The sequence below is a fragment of the Euleptes europaea genome, chromosome 5, assembly GCF_029931775.1.
Source record: "Euleptes europaea isolate rEulEur1 chromosome 5, rEulEur1.hap1, whole genome shotgun sequence".
Classification (NCBI taxonomy): domain Eukaryota; kingdom Metazoa; phylum Chordata; class Lepidosauria; order Squamata; family Sphaerodactylidae; genus Euleptes; species Euleptes europaea.
The window spans coordinates 54,561,662-54,583,495 of NC_079316.1; the positions used below are offsets into that span (position 1 = coordinate 54,561,662).

At 42.8% G+C, this 21,834-nt stretch overlaps 1 protein-coding gene across 1 annotated transcript in view; it reads right to left on the minus strand.

Moving 5' to 3' along the window:
• SLF2 (SMC5-SMC6 complex localization factor 2) overlaps positions 1-21,834 on the minus strand; it is a 49,113-nt gene that overhangs the window by 15,187 nt on the left and 12,092 nt on the right. Inside the window, exons 2-9 of the mRNA XM_056849906.1 lie at positions 18,871-18,914; positions 14,395-15,053; positions 10,695-10,752; positions 4,363-4,640; positions 2,323-2,405; positions 1,113-1,217; positions 694-858; positions 91-193 (exon numbers count right to left, since the gene is read on the minus strand). Coding sequence (XP_056705884.1) covers positions 91-193; positions 694-858; positions 1,113-1,217; positions 2,323-2,405; positions 4,363-4,640; positions 10,695-10,752; positions 14,395-15,053; positions 18,871-18,914 — 1,495 coding nt within the window. The remainder of the gene's footprint in view (positions 1-90; positions 194-693; positions 859-1,112; positions 1,218-2,322; positions 2,406-4,362; positions 4,641-10,694; positions 10,753-14,394; positions 15,054-18,870; positions 18,915-21,834) is intronic.

A 21,834-nucleotide genomic window follows, 5' to 3' on the forward strand; every position in this document is an offset into this window, starting at 1 on the left:
TACAAATTTTGGTACAAATTAAAGTCCACACATAGTACAAATCAAGCACATCAGCAGACCAATGTAAATATACATGAAAATGAATCTGACCTGAAACATCCACTTTAAAATGGGCACTGGGCAAGGAGAACTATGGTAAGCGGACAGGAGTAAGCCTTCGTTAATTACAAAAAGCTGTTGAGTTATTCCTGAGCTGTGGAAAGAATAATGGAGAATTAGTCTAGTATTGTCAAAATTAGTCTGTCCATTGCAAAATCATAAAGATATTTTCATAGATACTAGCACTAAATGAAGTAGCAGTATTTTTTTTAGCCTCACCTGTGGAAGCCACAAGAAAATCTGGTATGGATACAGGCAAGGGTTAACTATTGCACTGCCAAGTTCACTGCCTTCTTAACAGATACAGCTGAAAATACAAGGCTCTACCCAAGCCAAGCCAGATACAGCAAGATTTAGACTTGATGCTCTTCCCATAATCAAAACAATGACCAGTCACAAAATGGGTAGAGTTATACTCCTTCACACACAGAAACACACTTGCTTACCTGGTGAAAGGTTCAGAGATTAAAATTAGCATGCACACACAAGAAACAGAACACTTAAAAAAACAAAAACAGTAAACCCAGTAACATGCTCTGATAGTTCTGACACCATAATGTTTTAACAGGGTAATAATTAGAAAACAATCCTTACTCATGAAGGTATTTTTCAATAGGATTATGGGGAAAGAATCCAGAATTCTTCAGATCAAGGTTATGCTGATTGACGATCTTCCCAGCGTGTGCCATTTGGAATATATTTTCCCCAGGGTGCTGGTCTGGAATAGCATCAATTACTGAAAATCTCTCTATAAATGCTCTGTAATACAGAATGACAACTGTCAGTTTATAATATTTGGAGACTGAGGAACACATTAATCTACTTGAATTTATTGCCTTATATAGCTGAAAGTAATGTATAAAGGAAAAACAATAAATAAGAATTCATTCCAAGGTCATTAAAGGTGATGGCTGGAAAACTAGCAGAGTGGATAGATTGCTGTAGTCAATGAAAAAACATTTCACTGAGCATAAACATATGATAAAGAAAACAGATAATCAAAATCAGAAGACCTGTGTTCGGCAGACAGTTCTCCATCATTGGATAGTTCTTCAGATGGTGAATCTTTTTCAACTTGCTGTTTAACTTCCTGCAGCTGTTTCTTTAGTTCATCTACCCTGCAATGGAGATGGAAATTTAAAAAGCCTGCCACAGGTCACAACAGCATATTTTGAAGAAACTTTAAATATCTGCACACATTTCCCCCAATTTTCTTGTATCTAGAGTCTGCCATGGCAATACAGAGCCGATCACTAAATTCTATTGATATGTAATTACACTCACAATGTTATTTGGAAAAACAAGAATCAGTTGTATCATACGCATGCTGTATACATTTTTTGGGGGTGGGATAATTAGGTAGTTCAGCTATTCAACCCATCACTAAAAAACTGTAAAGTGGTGAACTACTTCTATTTATCCCTTTACCACACAACTAATACTGCAGTAACAGCACTATCCCACATGCCTCTCTAATCCTTGGCAATAGACATTGGCAGTCAGAGAGGTCCACGCAGCCCCAGAAAAAGCAACAGTACCTTGGCAGCTACTAGTACAGGATTCTTCTGATTTTAAAGGGACAGATCTCTAAAACCAGAACCACATCAACACTCATTTTTCCCTCCTGGAAATGCTAATCATGACTCCTTTGTTTTAAAAGGCCAGGATTAGCTAAGGTCAAAGACACAAAGGAAAGGATGATGGAGGGCGGAAACATGTCCTTTAAACAGTCTTGTTTACAAAGCAGATATACTTTAAGAGTTTGAAAAATAGCAATCCTTAGGAAACACATAGCATTAAGCAGACTTCTAGAAAAAATTAAGAGCTTTAATAGTTTAATTCCTATAACACAGGATATGTTGTATTTTAACATTGAATAAAATTACTAATATAAGACTATGCCCCAAGTTATAGTTAAAGAATCTTTATAGATAGAAAGACACATAATCTGAGAATCCTCAACAGTATTAACACTATCTGAAGAATAAATGCTGCTAATTTTAACTAACATTTGTTTTCTCATAGCCTGTCTGAAACAATACAATTACTTACCAAGGGATATGTAGACATATTAACTAAATTACTTCCCAAGGGATATGTAGACATATCAACTAAAGGAACCATTATAAGGGTTGTCATATCTTCCCTCATAATAATATCTGATGACAAAGTAATAACACTGTATTAATGGTGCTGGAAAACAAGACATGCAGGCACACACACCTTCTGAATTCCTCCTTCTCCTTCAGAAGATGTTCCAGCCGATTGACATAGGAAACTTGAGTCTCAATGGAAGGTTTGGAAAGCTGAAGAAAAAGGTGCTCATTGAAAATTATTCTGTAAACAATTGCTATATTAGAAATCTGATGTCACCATTTAGGCATCTTTAAAAAAAAGTTTAAAACTATGGAAAAAAATAAAACAAGAGCAGCTCCTGAGAGGTAATTCTAACATGCAGGAAGTACAAAGATTGGCAGCTCATTCCTGAGCCTTTCGGCAGCCAGGGGCAGTGTGGCTGAGGTGCCACCGTGGCGCCTCCAAAGCTGTTCCCCAGCGTCCCTGCCTCTCTTGGTGGCCCAAGTGGCCTGGGCGCCAGTGCAAGCGGCTCGGTTACCAGGGCAGTCATTTGCACACCTTCTGGGGCCAAAAGAGCTCAGGAATGGGCTGCCCAGGAGGAAAGAAGACCCGTTCATCTTGCTGTAAAGACATTCCTATTCTTCCTGCCCTGGCTTCTCTCATGGGATGCAAGCTACCAGTTTCAACAACATTATTCAGACTAACTATTACCAAGTACACACAGAGGTAGATGCAATCCTGAGAAAAAAAAGGCCATTTATTTGAGTCCTTGAATATTTAAGCATCTTATGTATTTAAAATTAATCCCGGAACTAGAGTTTGAATTGATGCTGAATTGCAAAGTAAATCCCAGTTATATGAACAGGAAAAAATAGCTTATTTTGACTACCAATTCTGATCCCTCCCTCAGCACAGCTTTATTGTCCGGACAGATCATCGCGCATATATCTTTAAAATTTAAGAAAATCATTAAAAATGCATCAGTGTTACAAGTGACACAGAAGCAGGAAAAAATGAAAAGGAATTAGTATGTGTTATTACTAGTGCGTTCTCTAATTATACAATTACATAGAAATTCAGACATATTCTATCACCATACCACTTTTTCCATAAGCATATATCACTTCTTCAAGACTCAACAATTTTAGAATACTGGCATATAAGACGCACTAGATGGCAGACAGTGCTCCTCAGCAGGTGTACTCAGAATCCTACTCAGCTCCCAGGAAAGCATCTGTAGGATCACACTGAAAATGTAATCCTAATAAGTATCTATCAACTTGCCAGAAGGCAGATCATGAGAGGGAGGGCATCTTGGCCATCTTCTGGGCATGGAGTAGAGGTCACTGGGGGTGTGGGGGAGGTAGTTGTGAATTTCCTGCATTGTGCAGGGAGTTGGACTAGATGACCCTGGAGTCCCTTCCAACTCTATGATTCTATGGCTATTATGTCTAAAAATATGATTTGCATCTCAGACAGGATATTATGCTATTTGGACTGCTCTTCTGTCAGAAAAATGGTAACCAGAGCTGCATCCTGCAAAACAAAGAGCGTTCCTTACACCCAAATCCACAAGGGTATACATTTATATTTTGAGCCCTTGGCTCCAAGAAGAATTTCTATGTATCAGAAACAAAATAGGAAACCTAGCCTGGCTGCATGCATGAGAGCAGATACATCATCCTTTGCAGCTACAGCGTACAGTCACTTTGCAAGTGGTGGCAGACAGTGTGCGCCCTGGCTCTTTCATGGCTCTGAGAAAAGTGATGAAAGTCAGAGTAGCTTCTTGTACATGCTGTAATACTTTTTTGGCAAAGAAATGCCTATTCCCAGCACCACTACTCTGTTCCTTCCAGGATCTTGCTCAGCTGAACCTATCAGAGCCCCTGAGGCTGTCAAAGCCAGAAAGCTTCTCCTTGGATCAGTGTGCCGTGTCTTTGGCAACTGCAAAGCAAAATGAAGCAATGATTGCGATTACACATGCAGCTGAGTCAGACTCCACCCAGGAATCTAGTGGGGTCTTTGGAACTCCACTGTTCTTTGAAAAAGGACAGCACTATGACCAGCAGTAAGTCTTCAGCAGCCAGGATATTCCCAGCCCTGCTATACCACACTGGTCTTCCACAAGACATTCACATTTGACACCAACAATAACCTTCTCAAAATGAAAGGAGTTTAGACACTTACAAGACCACTGTGTGATAGAATCGTGATGTCCAGTGTACCATCATCATCATTTGTGAGTTCTGGTTTTTTTGTAGGTTTGGCACTCTGAGCCAGTATTTCCTCAAATGGCAATAGTATCTCATCATCACCGCTGTCCAGAATGCTTTCAGGATTCTCATCCTCACCATTAGAAAGGCTCCGTGATTTTTCATTCAATGTACACATCTCTAGATTTGAATCTTCACTGCTCATCTCATTTAAGTCACATGAAGAGTGAGGGATGGTGACATGGTTGCAATCTACTGATGTCGAAACATTGTTAGAAGTGTCCTTCCAGGACTTTTCTGCTCCCACTTTAGAGAAACTATTGCATGAAGTTGAGGGAAAGTTATCAGATGCAGAAAGAGGAGAGTCTCTCTCATCAATCTTCATTTCCTGTGTCTCAAACAAATTACCATTCTGAATATGGGAAAGAAGACTTCTTGGTTCTTTGAAAAACAAGGAATCCTCTTGAGATGTAATGAATGTATTGCTAGGAGCTTTAACACCTATTTCTTCCTGACAAAAAGGAAGCAACTTTTCTAAGTAAGGATTAGAAGGGACTGTCTGCAACTCTTTGGCATCTGAAGTCTGGATGTGACCTTTTTTACTTGTAATGCAGCCAAACTGTAAGGGCAGTAAAGTTTCATAAGAATCACAGTTTCCATTTTCTTCACAGACATCAAGACATTCAGTTGACAGAGGCAAGATGTTGTCAGATGGATTCCTATCTTTAAGTTCTACCCCTCCACCAGGAGACCTTCGGTATTTTGCATGTTTAGAACTGTGCTTTTCTAATGAACCACTAAAATTATGCGTACCCAAACTCTGTCCAACTAGCTTCTGTGAATTTTTCAGATCACTGTTCAAAGAGATCTTTTTCCGTTTTCCAGGATGCTCTTTATGTCTGGATATTCCCAATGAAGTCCTGGAGAAAGCACATACTGTTGGGCAGGATTGGCTTTTTCTTATGTTAACGGCATCATTCGAAAACTGTCCTGAAAAAAGTGCAACTTTTGAAGTTTGTATGGTAGAGGAATCATCTGTGAAAAGAAAATGAGCTAAAATTATTAGCTTCTAAAGTGATCATACCTTCTTAAAAAACTCAATTTAGATCCCCCCATTTCCTCCAAGGACCTCAAGGGCAGTATACATGGTACTCCACCCTTCTATTTAACTTAACAACCTAGTGAGGTAGGCTGAGAGAGACTGACTAGCCCAATGTTACACAGTAGGGACTTGAACCTGGGCCTCGCAGTCCTAGTCTCGCACCAAACTCACCAGCTATTGAAAATCAGTCATTTTTATCAAATGCCTCCATTTTTACAGATGATTGCAAAGCCATTCATTTGTTAATGCAACAGGATGTTGCAAGGAAATATTTCTCTGTGTTCCACCCATGTCAGGCAAGGATGTTAGCTAGCTTTGAACAGAACCCTGCCCTGGTGACCCCCTGCTTTGGAATGTCCTCCACAAAAGATTTAGAGTTGCCATTTTAACGATAAGTGACAAATACTTTTCTTTTAAAGTGACACATGGCATATTGAGAGAGAAGAGTCAGGCCATTAACACATGGCATTTAAAAAAAATTCTCCCTCCTCTGTAGCATGCCTTTCAGTCATGCATTCAAAAAATTGAACACATGGGCTGACAAGGTGTGCCGGCATGGAAAGAGAGAAGTGGGGTCCGATCTGCCTCTGTGGGCGGAGGCAGGAAGGAGCAGTCATCACTCTGCCTTCCTTGGGTAGAGGTGAGGGGGAAGACAGAGGCAAGAGGAGGTGCCAGCAATTGACCGGCCCGACAGCGGCAGCTCCTTTGCCCTACCTGACCACGCACCCCTCTCCCCCCTGTGCCTCCCCCCAGCACCAGCTGGGGGTTTCAGCCCACCTTACAGGAGCCTACTGCCCGGAGCCCCACCATCAGAGACGGAGGTGCATCGGCAGCGGACACTCCAGCTGCCGCCTGCACCCGTCGCCTTTGACTTACAACCATGAGTTGCAAATCAAAGGCGATGGGTAGAGGCGACGGCATCTTCCGTCGCCAACGGTGCACACTTCCAGCCGCCACCTGCACCCGTCGCCTTTGACTTACAACCAGCCGGTGGAGGAAGCGGCTGGAAGTGTGCACAGCCACTGCACCTCCGCCTCGGACGGTGGGGCTCCCTGGCAGCAGGCTCCTGTAAGGTGGGCTGAAACCCCCGGCTGGTGCTGGGGGGAGGCGCGGGGGGAAGAAGGGTGCGTGGTCAGGGAGGGCAAAGGAGCTGCTGCTGCCGCTTTTGGGCCAGCCAATCGCTGCCGCCTCCTCTCGCCTCTGGCAGCTGCTGCTGCCACTGTCGGAACGGCCAGTGATTTCTTCCCGCGGGGAGTCGACCCGGATGCACCACTCATGTTAAAGTCGTAATAAAACAGAAATCAAAAGGCACGGGGAAGTCCCGGAAGTGGCCGAGTCGATTATAAAATGGCCATGCGTTAATGGCCTCAGTGTGGATTAGTGACTTTAATATTGGCTGACTTACAGCAGTTAACTACCAATTTGTTTTATCATTTGTTATGCTGTGTTGTACTTTGACATTCAAAATAAGCTGCTTTGGACCTGTTTAGAAAAATGATTAATACATTTAAAAATAAAATATTGGGGTTATCCTCTAGACCAGTGGTCGGCAAACCGCGGCTCGTGAGCCACATGCGGCTCTCTGGCCCCTTGAGTGCGGCTCTGGAAAGTGCCCTCCTCCTCCTCCTCCCCCCTTTCCCTCCCCTCACAGTGCGGCCGGGTTTTGCACGCGGCGCTCAAGGGCCGGCGGTGCCAAGGCGGGCGGCAGCAGCCAGTCAGCGGGCAGGATTTTTCGTGCTGGTTTTGGCTGGAGGAGGAGGCTGAGGCGCTGAGGACGGGCAGACGGCACGTCGGCCGGGGAGGGAAGGAAGGAAGGAGCCCAGGCGGCAGCGGCAAGGAGGAGGAGGACGTCGGGGCCCGGGGGGCGAAGCCATGTTTGATTCATTTGTACTCTTTTTGGCATTTGTACTCTCTACACGCACATTTTCCCCATCCAGATTCTCAAAACTCTGCATGGGGGGTTATTGGCCATTTAAGAATGGGAGGCTTTGCCTTGGACTTGCCACTCAGATGCACATTTTCCCCATCCAGATTCTCAAAACTCTGCATGGGGGGTTATTGGCCATTTATGAATGGAGAGTTTTGAGAATGCAGATGGGGGAAATGTGCATCTAGAGAGCGGCAAATCCAAGGCAAAACCTCCCGTGCAGTAATGGTTGTTAAAAGGCGTTTTGGCTCTCAAAAGAAATCTCAATCGTTGTACTGTTGATATTTGGCTCTGTTGACTAATGAGTTTGCCGACCACTGTTCTAGACCTATCAGATTCCAGGTCTTCTAATAGTGTCAAGAAGTTCTGGTAGGTTATCCGAGCTGTGTGACTGTGGTCTTGGTATTTTCTTTCCTGACGTTTCGCCAGCAGCTGTGGCAGGCATCTTCTACCTGGGCAGGAACAAAACGCTATGGAGATTATACTTGGTTTCCAGTTTTGATGCCTGCCACAGCTGCTGGTGAAACGTCAGGAAAGAAAATACCAAGACCACGGTCACACAGCCCGGATAACCTACAAGAACCAATGAACTCTGACCGTGAAAACCTTCGACAGTGTCAAGAAGTGTTTGGATGCAAAACTGGAAACCAAATATAATCTCCATAGCATTTTGTTCCTGCCCAGGTAGGAGTATTACAAAGAAAGTACCGTATATACTCGCGTATAAGCCGAGTTTTTCAGCCCAAAAAAAGGGCTGAAAAAGCAGGCCTCGGCTTATACGCGGGTCAATACGGTAGAGGGGGGAAGGAGGAGGGAGGAGGGAGGGGGGAACTTACCACCGCCATCTTTTCCAGGCCAGGAGCGGCCTCCAGAGCCCCCCTGCGGCCGCAGGGAGGGCGCTCCGCCGCCCCCGCCGCCTTCTCCTGGTCGGGAGAGGCCTCTAGAGGCCCTCTGCGGCCGCGGGAAGGGCGCTCTGCCGCCCCCGCCGCCTTCTCCCGGCCGGGAGAGGCCTCTAGAGGCCCTCTGCGGCCGCGGGGAGGGCGCTCTGCCGCCCCCGCCGCCTTCTCCCGGCCGGGAGAGGCCTCTAGAGGCCCTCTGCGGCCGCGGGGAGGGCGCTCTGCCGCCCCCGCCGCCTTCTCCCGGCCGGGAGAGGCCTCTAGAGGCCCTCTGCGGCCGCGGGGAGGGCGCTCTGCCGCCCCCGCCGCCTTCTCCCGGCCGGGAGAGGCCTCTAGAGGCCCTCTGCGGCCGCGGGGAGGGTGCTCTGCCGCCCCCGCCGCCTTCTCCCGGCCGGGAGCGGCCTCTAGAGGCCCTCTGCGGCCGCGGGGAGGGCGCTCCGCCGCCCCCGCCGCCTTCTCCCGGCCGGGAGCGGCCTTCAGAGGCCCTCTGCGGCCACGGGGAGGGCGCTCCGCCACCCCCGCCGCCTTCTCCCGGCCGGGAGCGGCCTTCAGAGGCCCTCTGCGGCCATGGGGAGGGCGCTCCGCCGCCCCCGCCGCCTTCTCCCGGCCGGGAGAGGCCTCTAGAGGCCCTCTGCGGCCGCGGGGAGGGCGCTCAGCCGCCCCCGCCGCCTTCTCCCGGCCGGGAGCGGCCTTCAGAGGCCCTCTGAGGCCGCGGGGAGGGCGCTCCGCCGCCCCCGCCGCCTTCTCCCGGCCGGGAGCGGCCTTCAGAGGCCTGCTGCGGCCGCGGGGAGGGCGCTCCGCCGCCCCCGCCGGATCCGCCGCTTCCCGCCACCAGGAGCCCAGAAGGTAAGTCTTGGGGGGGGAGGAGGGGTTATAAGCCGACCCTCGGCTTATACGCGGGTGCCTAATTTTTCCCCATTTTTGGGGAGAAATTAGGCACCTCGGCTTATACGCGGGTCGGCTTATACACGGGTATATACGGTAGTGTCTTCCCTGATCTAAAAGCTTAAGAACACAGATTTTTTTTTAGATTATGGGGAAATCAGTAAAGAAAAAAACACATTAGCCTCACATATATTATGCAATAAACAGATATGAACAAAAAATGCACCAATAATTTATTGCATTTTAAAATTATTATTCTCTAAAGAAATGTATTTCAGACTTTTGAATTTAATTTTTCTGAAGACCAAATGACATGAGACCATATTAAACTGCTTTCACTGAGTTTCCAAGGTGGAATTTACTGTATGGCTATCTCAAATCAGGCCAGTCACCACAATAAACTGATGACTTGACTCCCAACAATAAAGGCACATCCAGATGACCTGCTTCCCATGCTCCCAGTTGGGCACTATAGTACAGAACTGAATACACCAGAAGTGTCTGGGGAAAAGCAAATACTAGACAGAGGGAAAGGGTGGTGGACCTGGCTGAGGCACTCTCCCATAGATGGATTTCAGACTCAGAAGCTGAAACACTATGAATAGATCTAAAGCCACCTATACAAGCCGCAAAATATTTTAAATTTTATTTATCATTACATGCCTCTGTCAGTTTTAGAAAACAATAACTAATAAGTTCAGGAGCACAACTGCAGTGGAAACTGAATGCTCAGTAAGATATACCTCAGCTGTAATTTCTATCTTACAGAACAACATATTGCCTGTGGAGTATGACCCACCGCTCATGGCCCTAGCACCCATAACCTTGCCCAATGAGACATCCAGTGGGACTGAGTGACAAGGCTGCTACGCTGAATGCAATGCCTTGCCTCTGTGGAGAGATGCTGATTTCAAGAAAAAATCTTAGTGGAACCAAGAAACTACAATCATCATTGCAACCTGGAAGTAGCATAGGGACAGCTTCTCCCTTAAGACGGCCAGACCTCCCACTGCAGTCAGCTGGACTTTGTATTGGCAACTGCAATGCCTTGGCTCCAAGTAGATGCTGATTTCCTTTTAAAGTTGGTGCCTATCAGTGGTGTCAAAGCGTCTTTGCCAGAAGTTGGGAGGGGGGGGGCACAGAACTGCTACCTCTCTCAGCTGGGAGGCGATTCTGAACCCCTGACAACCCAGGAGACTACTATCGTGTCCCTTCACTGGGACACAAGAATCTTCCCAGATGGTAGGGGAAGGGGTGTAGCCCACCTCCTCCCAGGAGAGGGAGACAACATCCTGACCACCTCACCAGGAAATTTCTCTACTGAATACCAGGTACTTTGCTAAAGCTGGAATTCAGACTTTTTCACCCCCACTACAAAAAAGAAACAGTTATACAGGCCATAATGCAACTACACAATGTCACTTGGCAGCCCATATATTAGTTAGGTAAGCTATTTTTTCCAGTCCCTTCTACAGCACTAGCTGTTCTGTTTGTACCTGTGGAAGATTCCCATGAAGATGAACATGATCTTTTTCTTAAGAGATCCATGGTATCCTACAAATAAGCAGACAGCAAACATATTTATGTTTATATAAAATACTGGCACTGGACATAACAGTGCAACTTAGTTCTTAGAATCTAAACATTGTTAGCTTTATACATGTTCTAACATTTTAGAAGAATGAGAGGATGATTCTTATCATTATACAAATTTTCTTTGTTCTTTTGACCAGTCAGCCAAGTATAAGGATAAAAATATGGACCCAGGATCATTGCTGATACTTTAGAGAAAGACAAGAGAAATGAATAGACTGGTCATTTATTTATGGACTTGCAAGGAAGATTATTTGTTGTTATGGTTATTTCCTCTCAGATATCCATACATGTAGATCAATGTCTATATTCAGTTTTAAATGTTCTCAAGTCTTCAGGGATGTGCTTGTCCACAGCAGTTAGAGCATCCATTCTGGGGGGGGGGGGGCGTTATTTTTACATATACATCAATGAATTTGTTTTGCATAGATCATCCCTCATGATGATGTAAGGATCATAATAGAAATGTTTCTTATTAGGGTACAGCTCTCTACCCACTCATTTTTTCTTAGATCTTCTGGCTATTATTTTATATACAAATTATTTTAGTTTTAACAGGAATTGCTATTTGCAGATAAAAGGTATTGCCATGGGTAATCCGGTGGCACTCAGCTTTGCTAATTTATATATGGTGGAATTGGAAACCAATTATTTATTAAATCAATCTATCAATCCTTTTTTCATCACATTTAATATTATGCTTATTATACAGATGACATATTTATTATTTTTCAGATATTCAGATTATATCAGGTTTTTATTCATGCTCTAATAATATAATTCATCACATTCAATTTTCTCATCAATTTCATACCACCAATATTCCTTTTTAGATGAGATGGTTTATAAATTGTATTCCTACATATACGTTAGAGGATATTCAAAACTTACAGACAGAAAATCTACTCTACGTTATAATAGTTGTTACCCTAAACATCTTAAACTAAATCTTCCTTATGGACAATTTTTATGTTTAAAGAGGAATTGTACACGCTAGATCTCTTACAATAATCTGGTTAAGTCTTAACTGACTTAACTTGAAGACTTAACTGAAAGAGGTTTCCCTGATTAGTTTGTAAGTTCTTGCAGAGTAAGAGAAAACAAAATTTAAAGAGCTACTCTCTTTACTAAAGAATCATATACATATGCTGACTGTATAGTTTGGTCTAGAGTTTCATCATTCCTTTTACCATGTCAAAAGAATAATATATAAACATTGGGATCTTATACAAGACATTCCAGGATGCCTAAATCTCCCTTTTCCAACAGAACATCTAACCTTAAGGATAAACTGTTTCATTCTGATGTTTCACAACTGAGTTCCAAATAATTTTTGGTAGTCAGACATTATAAATCGACATTGTTCTTGTTACCCACAGTTTGAATATTAAGATATTTACCAACCCTAGAAATAACAAAGCATATTGTATTAAAAGGTTCACCAACTGTAACTCTCAGAATATTATTTATGTTATCATTTGTCCTTATATATAGATCAGGCCTACAGATGGAATCATAACTAAGATTTGTAGAGGTATCTGTGAGGTTCATTCCAAGACAACATTTCCAAGGTAAATCTCACTAGGTCTCTTACAAAGTTTTTTCTTCTTGTGGAGGTTTAAATTAACACTTTTAAATGTGTACAATTAGAACACTTCTAAGACAGAAGGCATTCTGGATCTATAATCTTGATACTATATATCCTAGGGGACTTAATGATAAATTGGAATGGTCAGCATTTTTATAAATAAATAACTGGCCATATCTTAGCAGGGTACTTTAAGAACTTATAGTATGCAGAAGCATCTAATAGCTGTTAGTCATTAGTGAACATGCTTTATCTAATCATGGGGTTGCTTTCAAACACGACCATTTCATACTTTGAAGACAAACTGCTTTGAGAGGCTATTTACTCAGGTTTGTTTCTATTCCCCAATTTTAATGAATATATTCTTTGTTGTTTACCTGATTTTGTTGCTATTCCCCAATTTTAATGAATATACTCTGTTGCTTACATGATTTTGATATTTATTCTTATGTTTTTGTACAGCTGATGAGTCATCATTATTGACTACAGGGGCATATGCCTCTTTAGTTATTCCAGATTAAGGTAACTGTCTATATTGTTTTGCATTCTGTGATAATAATGGATACTTGATCTAGTTTATTTTTGTTACAGTTAATATATATTGTGATTTTTTTCTTAGATTACATGGCTTTATGTAAGCCCCTTTTCTGTCTCTAAATAATGAGAAAGGTCAGAGTAAACTGAAGATGATTTTCCCTCAAAATGAGTGACACTCGGGAGCTCGTCTTTTTATAAACCAAATGTAATCTTCAGATTTTTGTAATTTAGTGGGTTTTTTGCATAGCAATTGTAACCTTCAGATTCTTGTAATCCAGATACATGGAATCAAATTGTTTCTTTGATATTGATATTTCAATACTGACACATTCATTTTGTATTTGTATTTATTACATGAATATATACACACACACAAAAATGTGTATATATAGGTGGTATATACACCAATAAAAAGACTGAATCCATAGCTGAATAAAAAACCTCCATATGAGAAAAAAGTATGGTTCCAAGAAATATCTACTTTTCCCTCAGAAAGTGAATATAGTGATGATTTAGCGGATTCTTCTGATGCCTCAGAAAGAATATACAATCAGCACAGAGATTTTTTAGAACAGAATTCTTGTCCCAAACATACCATGAGATGCAGGAACAATAAGGTGTGGTCAATTCCCAGAAAGAGAAAAATTTAGTTGTTTTTGACTGAGTACTTGTGAGGACAGATTGACAACTGGCAGTTCTTAATAAAGGTTATCTTTTGTTCCCACTCTCACATAATGATTTTCTAAACTGGATTAATTTCTTTACATTAACTAGATTGATTAAATTAAGGGAGTGTTTTGGTTCTTCTATTAAGGGAGTGTTTACACTATTGATAGATGTTTTAGATGCACATTACAATATGCCCTATTTCAATAATCCTAATATTTTTACATTTGAAAAGTAATATTAATGTAGAAAAATTGGGAAGTAGTGAACATAGAATCTGGCACAATCTTTCTCATGTTGAAAAAACAGCTTTAGATGAATTACCTAAAAATACAGACAGTCATTAAACCAGCGGATAAAGGGGGTGCTATTGCAATTCTTTACGAAGAAGATTACTATAAGGACATGTTTCAGCAATTAAATGATTACAACAGTTATAAAGCCATTAGCAGGGACCCCAGTCCTGAGATTAAAATTATCATCAAGGACTCTGTTCAGAAGGCGGTATCTTTAGGATAGATCAGTAATTTTGTTAGAAATTCTGCATCTTTTATTCAAGACACCATCCACTTCATCCACAAACTTCATCCATCCCTCATGATGAAGGATCATCATTTACCTATTGAAATTTTAGATTGGGCACCTTCAATTACTCAAATGGTTCAGGACACTAGAAAAATTGCCCAACCAATGCTTCTTTTTTTACATAAAGTAGTAAGTTATTTTTATTATTTAAATCATTGCCTCCTATGAAAAGTCACAGTACATTGAAACTTTACTGCATTGGTCCTTACTGCCCCCTCTAAAAATACCTGCTGAGAAACATTATTTGCCAAGGACTTCTTTACAGAACCAGAAGGCTGCTGCTTAAACAGCATCTTTTCTTTTTTCACTTGTTTATCACTGCCAAGGGTTTCTGGTGATGACTGTTGTGAAGCAGTGGCTGGACTGGATTGTAGTGTCTTGGAACCACCTGTTTTTTGGCACCGGGATATATGGCTTTCCTTTCTCAAATGGTCATTTTCTGATGCTGAAGCCCATTTGTTCAAGCCAGAACCGATTGTCTCTAGATCCATATATTCCATTTTACATTCTCTACTGTTCTCTACTAATGGTGTTCTTGTTCGAAGAGGACATTTTTCGCTCTTTTCCAGGTCCCTCATACCAGTATCAACTCTGAAGGAACAGTCTGGAGAGCCTTCTGATGGAAAGAGTTTCCGGACCACAACTTTTGGATATGTGGCTTTCTCGATTGTAGAAGCTCCATCATCATTTGAACTGTCTTTTTTCTCTATCTTGGCGCCTTTGAAAAAAGCATCAATTATGGGGCTTTTATCGGGTGGTGGAGGTAGAAATTTCTTCCTTCTATTTTGCTTTGGAGAACATACATTTCTTCTAGGATGATCTGCATGTAAGACTGGAAGTCCAAGCTTCCCATTTCTTTTTTCTGGACTACATAACACAGCTCGATCTTCATTTGCAGAAGAGAAACAGAGCGAAAAGTTAATGATGCACAGAATCAGAAAAACATTGCTCCCTGGATCCCAACCATCTATATTATTATTTGTGAGAAGTTCTGAAATGTGTTTTGACATGCGTTTATCTGGTCATTCACATCTCACTTTAGAGGCTATAATTAGACATTATGTTGAAAATTTATGAACTGATCTCCCCGGTTCTTTTAAAGTGCAAATAACAATCCTTAGAGGAAGAGGGAATTTGGATCTGGCTGTGGTACTGAGGGAGGAGGGGCTCCTGAGTGCCATGTTCCCAACCTCAGTTGGTCCCCTACAGTCGCTATGCATCTCATGGTTTGGTTCAAAGAGTAAATGGTAGCTCCAAGAGGCTAATTGGATTTGGAAAAGTCACCCCCCTTCACTTTAAAGAATCACATTCGTGAATCTCCCCACATTACATCCGGTTTGGTCCTGGAGTCTGCAATCATGCTATTTAGGTACATCTCATGGCCAAAGCTAGGCAGCGCCTAGATCTTTGCAAGGTGGCTGCTCTCTCTTGTAACTTTCTGAATCCAGACAAGACAGAGACAATGCTGATTGGAAAAGCTGATGATTTGGAGGGACAAGACCTAATTGTTTTTGATGGAGTAGAGCTGGCATTTGCAGAGAAGATTAGGGACTTGGAAGTGCTCATGGACCAGCCTTACTGTTTAAGAAGTAGGTTGATGCATTTCACATGGTGACCTACCAGTTCCTAGGAGGGTTAACAAACAGGGCATAGAGGCCAAGGCCTTTCCCTGATGCTGCTTTTCAGCACTGGTACTGAGGTTTGCTGCCTATGTATTTGAAGGTTCCCTATAGTCACCATGGTTAATAGATACTGATGAATCTATCCTTCATGAATCTGTGTAACCTTTTTTTAAAGCCATCTACGCTCATAGCTATCATGATTTCACCAGCACCACTACATACACCACAATTTAATTGCTCGTTGAGTAAAGTAGTATTTCCTTTTGCCTGCCCTGAACCTATTGCCTATCAACTTCATTGTGTGCCCCCAATCTGGTTTGTCAATTCCTCTTTCTTAGACTCAGCTGATCCAGCCACAGCAATCTTTTGTAATCTCACAGCTGGACTACTGTAATGTGCACTACATCGGCCTGCCCTTGCAGATAGCTCAGAATCCAGCAGCCCAATTACTATCAGAGGCTAGCTCATGAGAGCACATCTCACCTATTTTGAAACAGCTACATGTGCTGCCAGTTCATTTCCAAGTTCAGTTCAAAATGAGGGTTATAACTTTTAAGGCCCTTCGTGACCTAGAATCCACATATCTGAAGGACCTTCTCTCCTCTTTTTATTTAAAACATTTATATGCTTCCTTTCCAAATAAATAGGGTCCTCAAGGAGGGACACTATAAGTTTACTGGGGGTATGCCAAATGAAACAGAAAAGTTTTCACCTGCTGGCAGAAGACAATGATCAAGAGAGATAGACAAATCTCCCTGGGGAGGAGTTTCAATGATTCAGCATCACATCCAAGAAGGCCCTTTCTCAGGTTGCCATGCACCTAGCCTTAGATGGCACTGACATCCGAAGCAAGACCTCCAAACATGACCAGAGTAGACAGGTAGGTAACGCACCCTGATGTCCATCAATGCCTATATCAGTGGCATGATCTTATGTCCCCATGCATCACCTGTCCTCCAGCTGCCACCTGTCTGGGGATCTATTTAAGATCGCCTGTTTGGCATCTTTCAAAGTCCACTTTTTTAAGCAGTGGTTCCTACCTTAAGGAATGGGCTCCCTGAGAGAGTCAGCATCTCCAGATGCTTCAGAGGAGAGCCACATTGGTCTGCAGTAGAACAGTTAAGATTCGAGTCCAGTAGCACCTTAAAGACCATCAAGATTTTCAGGGTGCAAGCTTTTGAGAGTCAAAGCTCCCTTCATCAGACATATGTTTTCTCATGTCTGACAAAGGGAGCTTTGACTCTTGAAAGCTTATACCCTGAAAACCTTGTTGGCCTTGAAAGCGTACGGGCAGCCTAAACTCCCGGACTGGACCTTCCAACCCAATATGCAGGCACGCGACTACTATTCCAGCCATGCGCCCGCCCCAAACACTACGGGAAAGCCACTGCGCGCTCCGTTGAAACTGACACAGCCGCTCCTGCGAGCTCTGTGCAGCCAGCAGCTAGGAAACAGAAGCAAGGGCCACCTCCAGTGAACCTGAGAGACTCCATGTTCCTGTGCAAACTCTGTTCCAGCCGCAGCCATGTCATGGAAAGCAGACAGTCATGTAGTCAGTGTCAACACCCCCCTTTCCCATTGCAACATCAGCAGCTTAATGGGCAATCAGCAGCGATCCTGATATCAGCGATGAGTCGTTCCTCCAGTTATGCAGCAGCGATCCCCGGACGTATGCAGAGAACGCACCCATTGTTCCAGAACGTTAATCACTTCAGCAGAGATCTCCCGGTTCCTCCCGGGTTGCAAAAGCCATTGGAATCAGAATAGATTTCCAAATTCTCACTACCCCACCCCGGCAGCCGAAGATTAATCCTTTTGTCACCTGGGAACCTAGGAGGGGTAAACCCCCCTCTCCCCGCCCCCAGAAAAACAGTATATCTGGGGTGCCCCCAGGCCATTATTTTACCTTAGGTCTTTCCTGGCACCTTTGCCGTTACTCTGTCGGTTTGGGTTTTGCGCAGCCTGACCACGCTCCCTCCCGCCTTGCTGGCCAAGTCTATGGGAACCCCTTGCCCCCGCCTTTGCTATTGATTTCTTCCGTCTTAGTCTACGTGAACTTGGACAACACCTCTTCAAGGAAGGTAACTATCACCCCATCAACGATCCCTGCCACGTTGACATCTGTGCTTGTACTCCTCTCTTTGAATTTCCTAGATTTCTCTATGTGTGTATGCAACACTGATTTGATTGAACACGACATAAACTTTTAATTTGGAATCCATTGCTTCTGTCTTTATTTAAAGGTCACAGTTACCAGCTCTGGTAAAGGTTGTGATACCGCTATAAAAATAAATATTGTCGTTTTGCCATCTTGCTTGCTAATTCCCCAAGTTAAAGGCAATTTGGCTAACAGCCTCCTGTTCTAGAAGATGCTGTAAGACTATTTTATTTGCTAAGGTTTCTACTGGGGTTTGAGTCGCAGGGGTTTTTCAGAAGCAGGTTAACCGGGGTTCTGTTGAATTGTGTATGGGATCTTGAACTGTAAGCTGCCTTGAATTGCAAGTGAAAGGCAAGGTATAAATATTTTAATCAAATAAATTATACCTTGAATTTCACCTTAAGCTGAGCAATGGAATTCATAAAGTGTTAGTGACTCATGCCCAACCTTTTATTTACATCAATCTTTACTCCTTTCCGATAATAGACTACCAGGTTGAAATATAATAATGATTTAAAAGCCTGTGGGGTTGTTTTTGTGTGTGTGTGGGTGGGTCTTTCTTTTTTTACATGAGGACCACACACTGGCTCTATTTCCTGAACTTGATACTTCTCTGTAACTACCCACTGCTTAGAAGCCTAGTGGCTCACATACAAGGCAGAGAACCTATCAGATGACACACAGCATTTCATGTGATATATTTTAATTCTTCATTACACCTTAGATATGGGCATTTGCTTCCACACATGGTACATCTTGCAGAGTAGAGAGCCATCTGTACAATTTGCACACATATAGGTGCGTATGGGTATATATGCTTTTTTCCTGTGCCTACATACACCACTATTACTGAAGGAAAGAGTATTACAGACAATGAATCCCTAATATCAATGTTGTAGAAGAAACCTACAAGACTTGCTTACCTTGTTTTGGAGCTGGCTGGAAGAAATCAGTAATACACTGGTTCCTGTAAAAGGAAAGCATGGACGTTAAAATAGTATCTATTCTACTATATTGTTTAGCTTGCAAATTAAATGATAGGTCAACTCATAACTGCTGATCAGTTCTTGAGACAAGTCACAACATTTTGACAATCTTGTACCTAATGACAATCTTGTAGCCATCTTTATTATATACGGTGACAAGATATTGTACACAGGCACTGGACTACAGGGACTATCAAGAACATCAAACTAAAGAAAAGAATGTTAACATCTGGCAAGACTGTGGGGGTTACCGCACTTTGTATTCCCAGCGATGTATTAAGAGTTCGAAAATGTTTTAAAAAACATCGCTTTAAAAGGGTTTTTGGATACCACGGCTTATAAATGGTTGGAAGACGTCTTAACAGCTAAAAAGGCCAAACAAAGTGCGAACAGTATTTTTTATAACGTTTTCAAACTCTTAATACATCGGTGGGAATACAAGTGCGGTAACCCCTTGTAATTCCTCTAGTTGGCAGGCAAAGTTTTTTTCTCTTTCATCAAAACTTTTGCTACATAGTTGCACTTATCTGCATGTTTTGCTGACTTCTACAGCACAGATATTTTACGAGAGGAAAAAATCTGCGGAGCGGTCTCCTGTATGCAAAGTCCAACCCCCCAATTCTACCACTTTGTTTATTAATATTTATATATAATATACCACATTATTATTATTTATTTTAATATATTATTTATTATACTCCAGTAGTTTTCAAACTGTGGGTTGCAACCCAAAAATGTGTTGCGAGGATAGTAGAGAAGAGTAAAAAGGAGAGGAGGCTTGGTTGTATATTTAGATTTAAAGGTAAAAGTAGCACCTTTGCATAATGTGCGAAACAGCTATGAATACAGACTGAGTTCAACAATGCTATTTATTTATACCGTATATACTCGCGTATAAGCCGAGTTTTTCAACCCAAAAAAAGGGCTGAAAAAAGCCAACTTGCCTTATACGCGGGTCAATACGGGAGGGGAGGGGAGAGAGGGGGGAGGGAAGGGGAACTTACCACCGCCGCTGCCGGCCCGCGCGCCTTCCCTGAGGCCTGGGAGCGGCCAGCGGGGCCTTCCTGCGCGCAGGCAGGGCCCAACACCGACGGCCCGCGCTCAGGGAGGGCCCGGCGCCGCCTCCAGCTGATCAGCGGACCTCGTCCTCCCGCCTCTCCCGGTGAGTAAGGGGTTCAGGGGCTCTTCCCCCTCCCCCCTAGGGTGGCGCTGGGGTCGGGGTGGGTCTGGAAGGCCCGGGAGGCCGGGCGGGAGGGCGACCTGGGGCAGGGGCGTTGTATAAGCTGACCCTCGGCTTATATGTGGGTGCCTAATTTTTCCCCATTTTATACACGGGTCGGCTTATACACGAGTATATACAGTAAATTATATACATGGAAATATATATTTTGTTCAGCACTAGCTGATGTGAGAGAAATGTTCATCTGAAGGCCATCCCCCAACACCTGACTCATAACCGTTGGAGTAGATGTGATCAAGATTACAGGGCTTCAAGTTAACCTGACACCATGGGTGGCTCTAATTTAGACTGAGGAAGTTTGGGTATCAAAACAAGTCTCCATGGGCCATAAGCCCGCTTTTTCTTTGAAGGCCTGTAACAGTGTAATGGTTCCAACTTTAAAATATTGTCGAAGGCTTTCACGGTCAGAGTTCATTGGTTCTTGTAGGTTATCCGGGCTGTGTAATACCAAGACCACGGTTACAGAGCCCGGATAACCTACAAGAACCAAGTTCCAACTTTAATTTGTAAAATCACACAGTGGGAGAGAGTTATACCCCCTCAATTTCTTCCCATGCATCTCCAATGCAAATCAGAGCAGTGTTCTTTTATATTAAAAGAACTAGCCTCTGCTTTTATATGAAAAGAACTGATCAGTTCTCACAGCAACTCATCTGTTTTGAGTTTAAGATTCCTTCAGCCGGAAGTGTTGGGGACTGCAAAGTACAAGCTCTATTCCTGAGACACAGCCCCTCTCTTCTACAGACCCTGCTTGCTATGAAGCCACCTGGCCAGTCCTACATTAAAAGCCAATGCAGTGGGCCAAGCTAGCAAAACTTGACAATTGCCCTTTGAGTTGTTCCAATTCCATACTTTAAAGGACATGAAATAGCTTTTCAATGCTCAATGAAAAGAGCAGGAAAAGTCCCGTCTAACATTCTTCCTGATTCTAGAAAGCTTCAATCATTTGTCTCACACAACCATCTTTATGCTTTCTTACAGAATTCTTCCAGTTTATTCTACCCAGTCTTCCACCTATGCTACATAAAAATGTATGAAGTCCTTTTTTCATTTCTTTAAACAAAATTGAGAAATTTGGGGAAGAATTAGAAAAAACCCTCCCATGAGTATTTTCTTTTACAATGAGTGAGACACTTCTTAAGGCAAGAATTTTCTCACTCAAAATGTATAGCATGAAAAAGCTTGATGGTTTTGTCAATTCCTCAAATGGCCAAATTGAGAAATTTTGGGACACAGTGAAACAAAACAAGCTATTGTACTGGTACTCCTACCTCTTGTGACAGCATGAGAGTGTTTCTGTGCAAATACACTATCTTTTGTTTAGTACGGAATGTGATTTCAACCTTTACTTGTTCCTACCTTTCACATGGCAGAAATTAAGATATGCGTACTATGGTAGCATAGAGTGCAGCAATTTGCAACTCTTTTTCAAGATTACACTTGCAACTTTCCTTATAGAAAACTAACATTTCCACTTTTAAATTCCATAACTACGCCAAACTGTACAATTTTAGACTAATTTACAAATTATGCATTCTGTGTTAAATCAATAAAATAAATTTTGGTTTGATAGTAAAGTACGGTTTTTCTCACAATTTCTGTTGGAGTTTTTTCTGGAAAATGGGGGGGACCCCCATGGCTTTAAAATTTCCAAAAGTTTT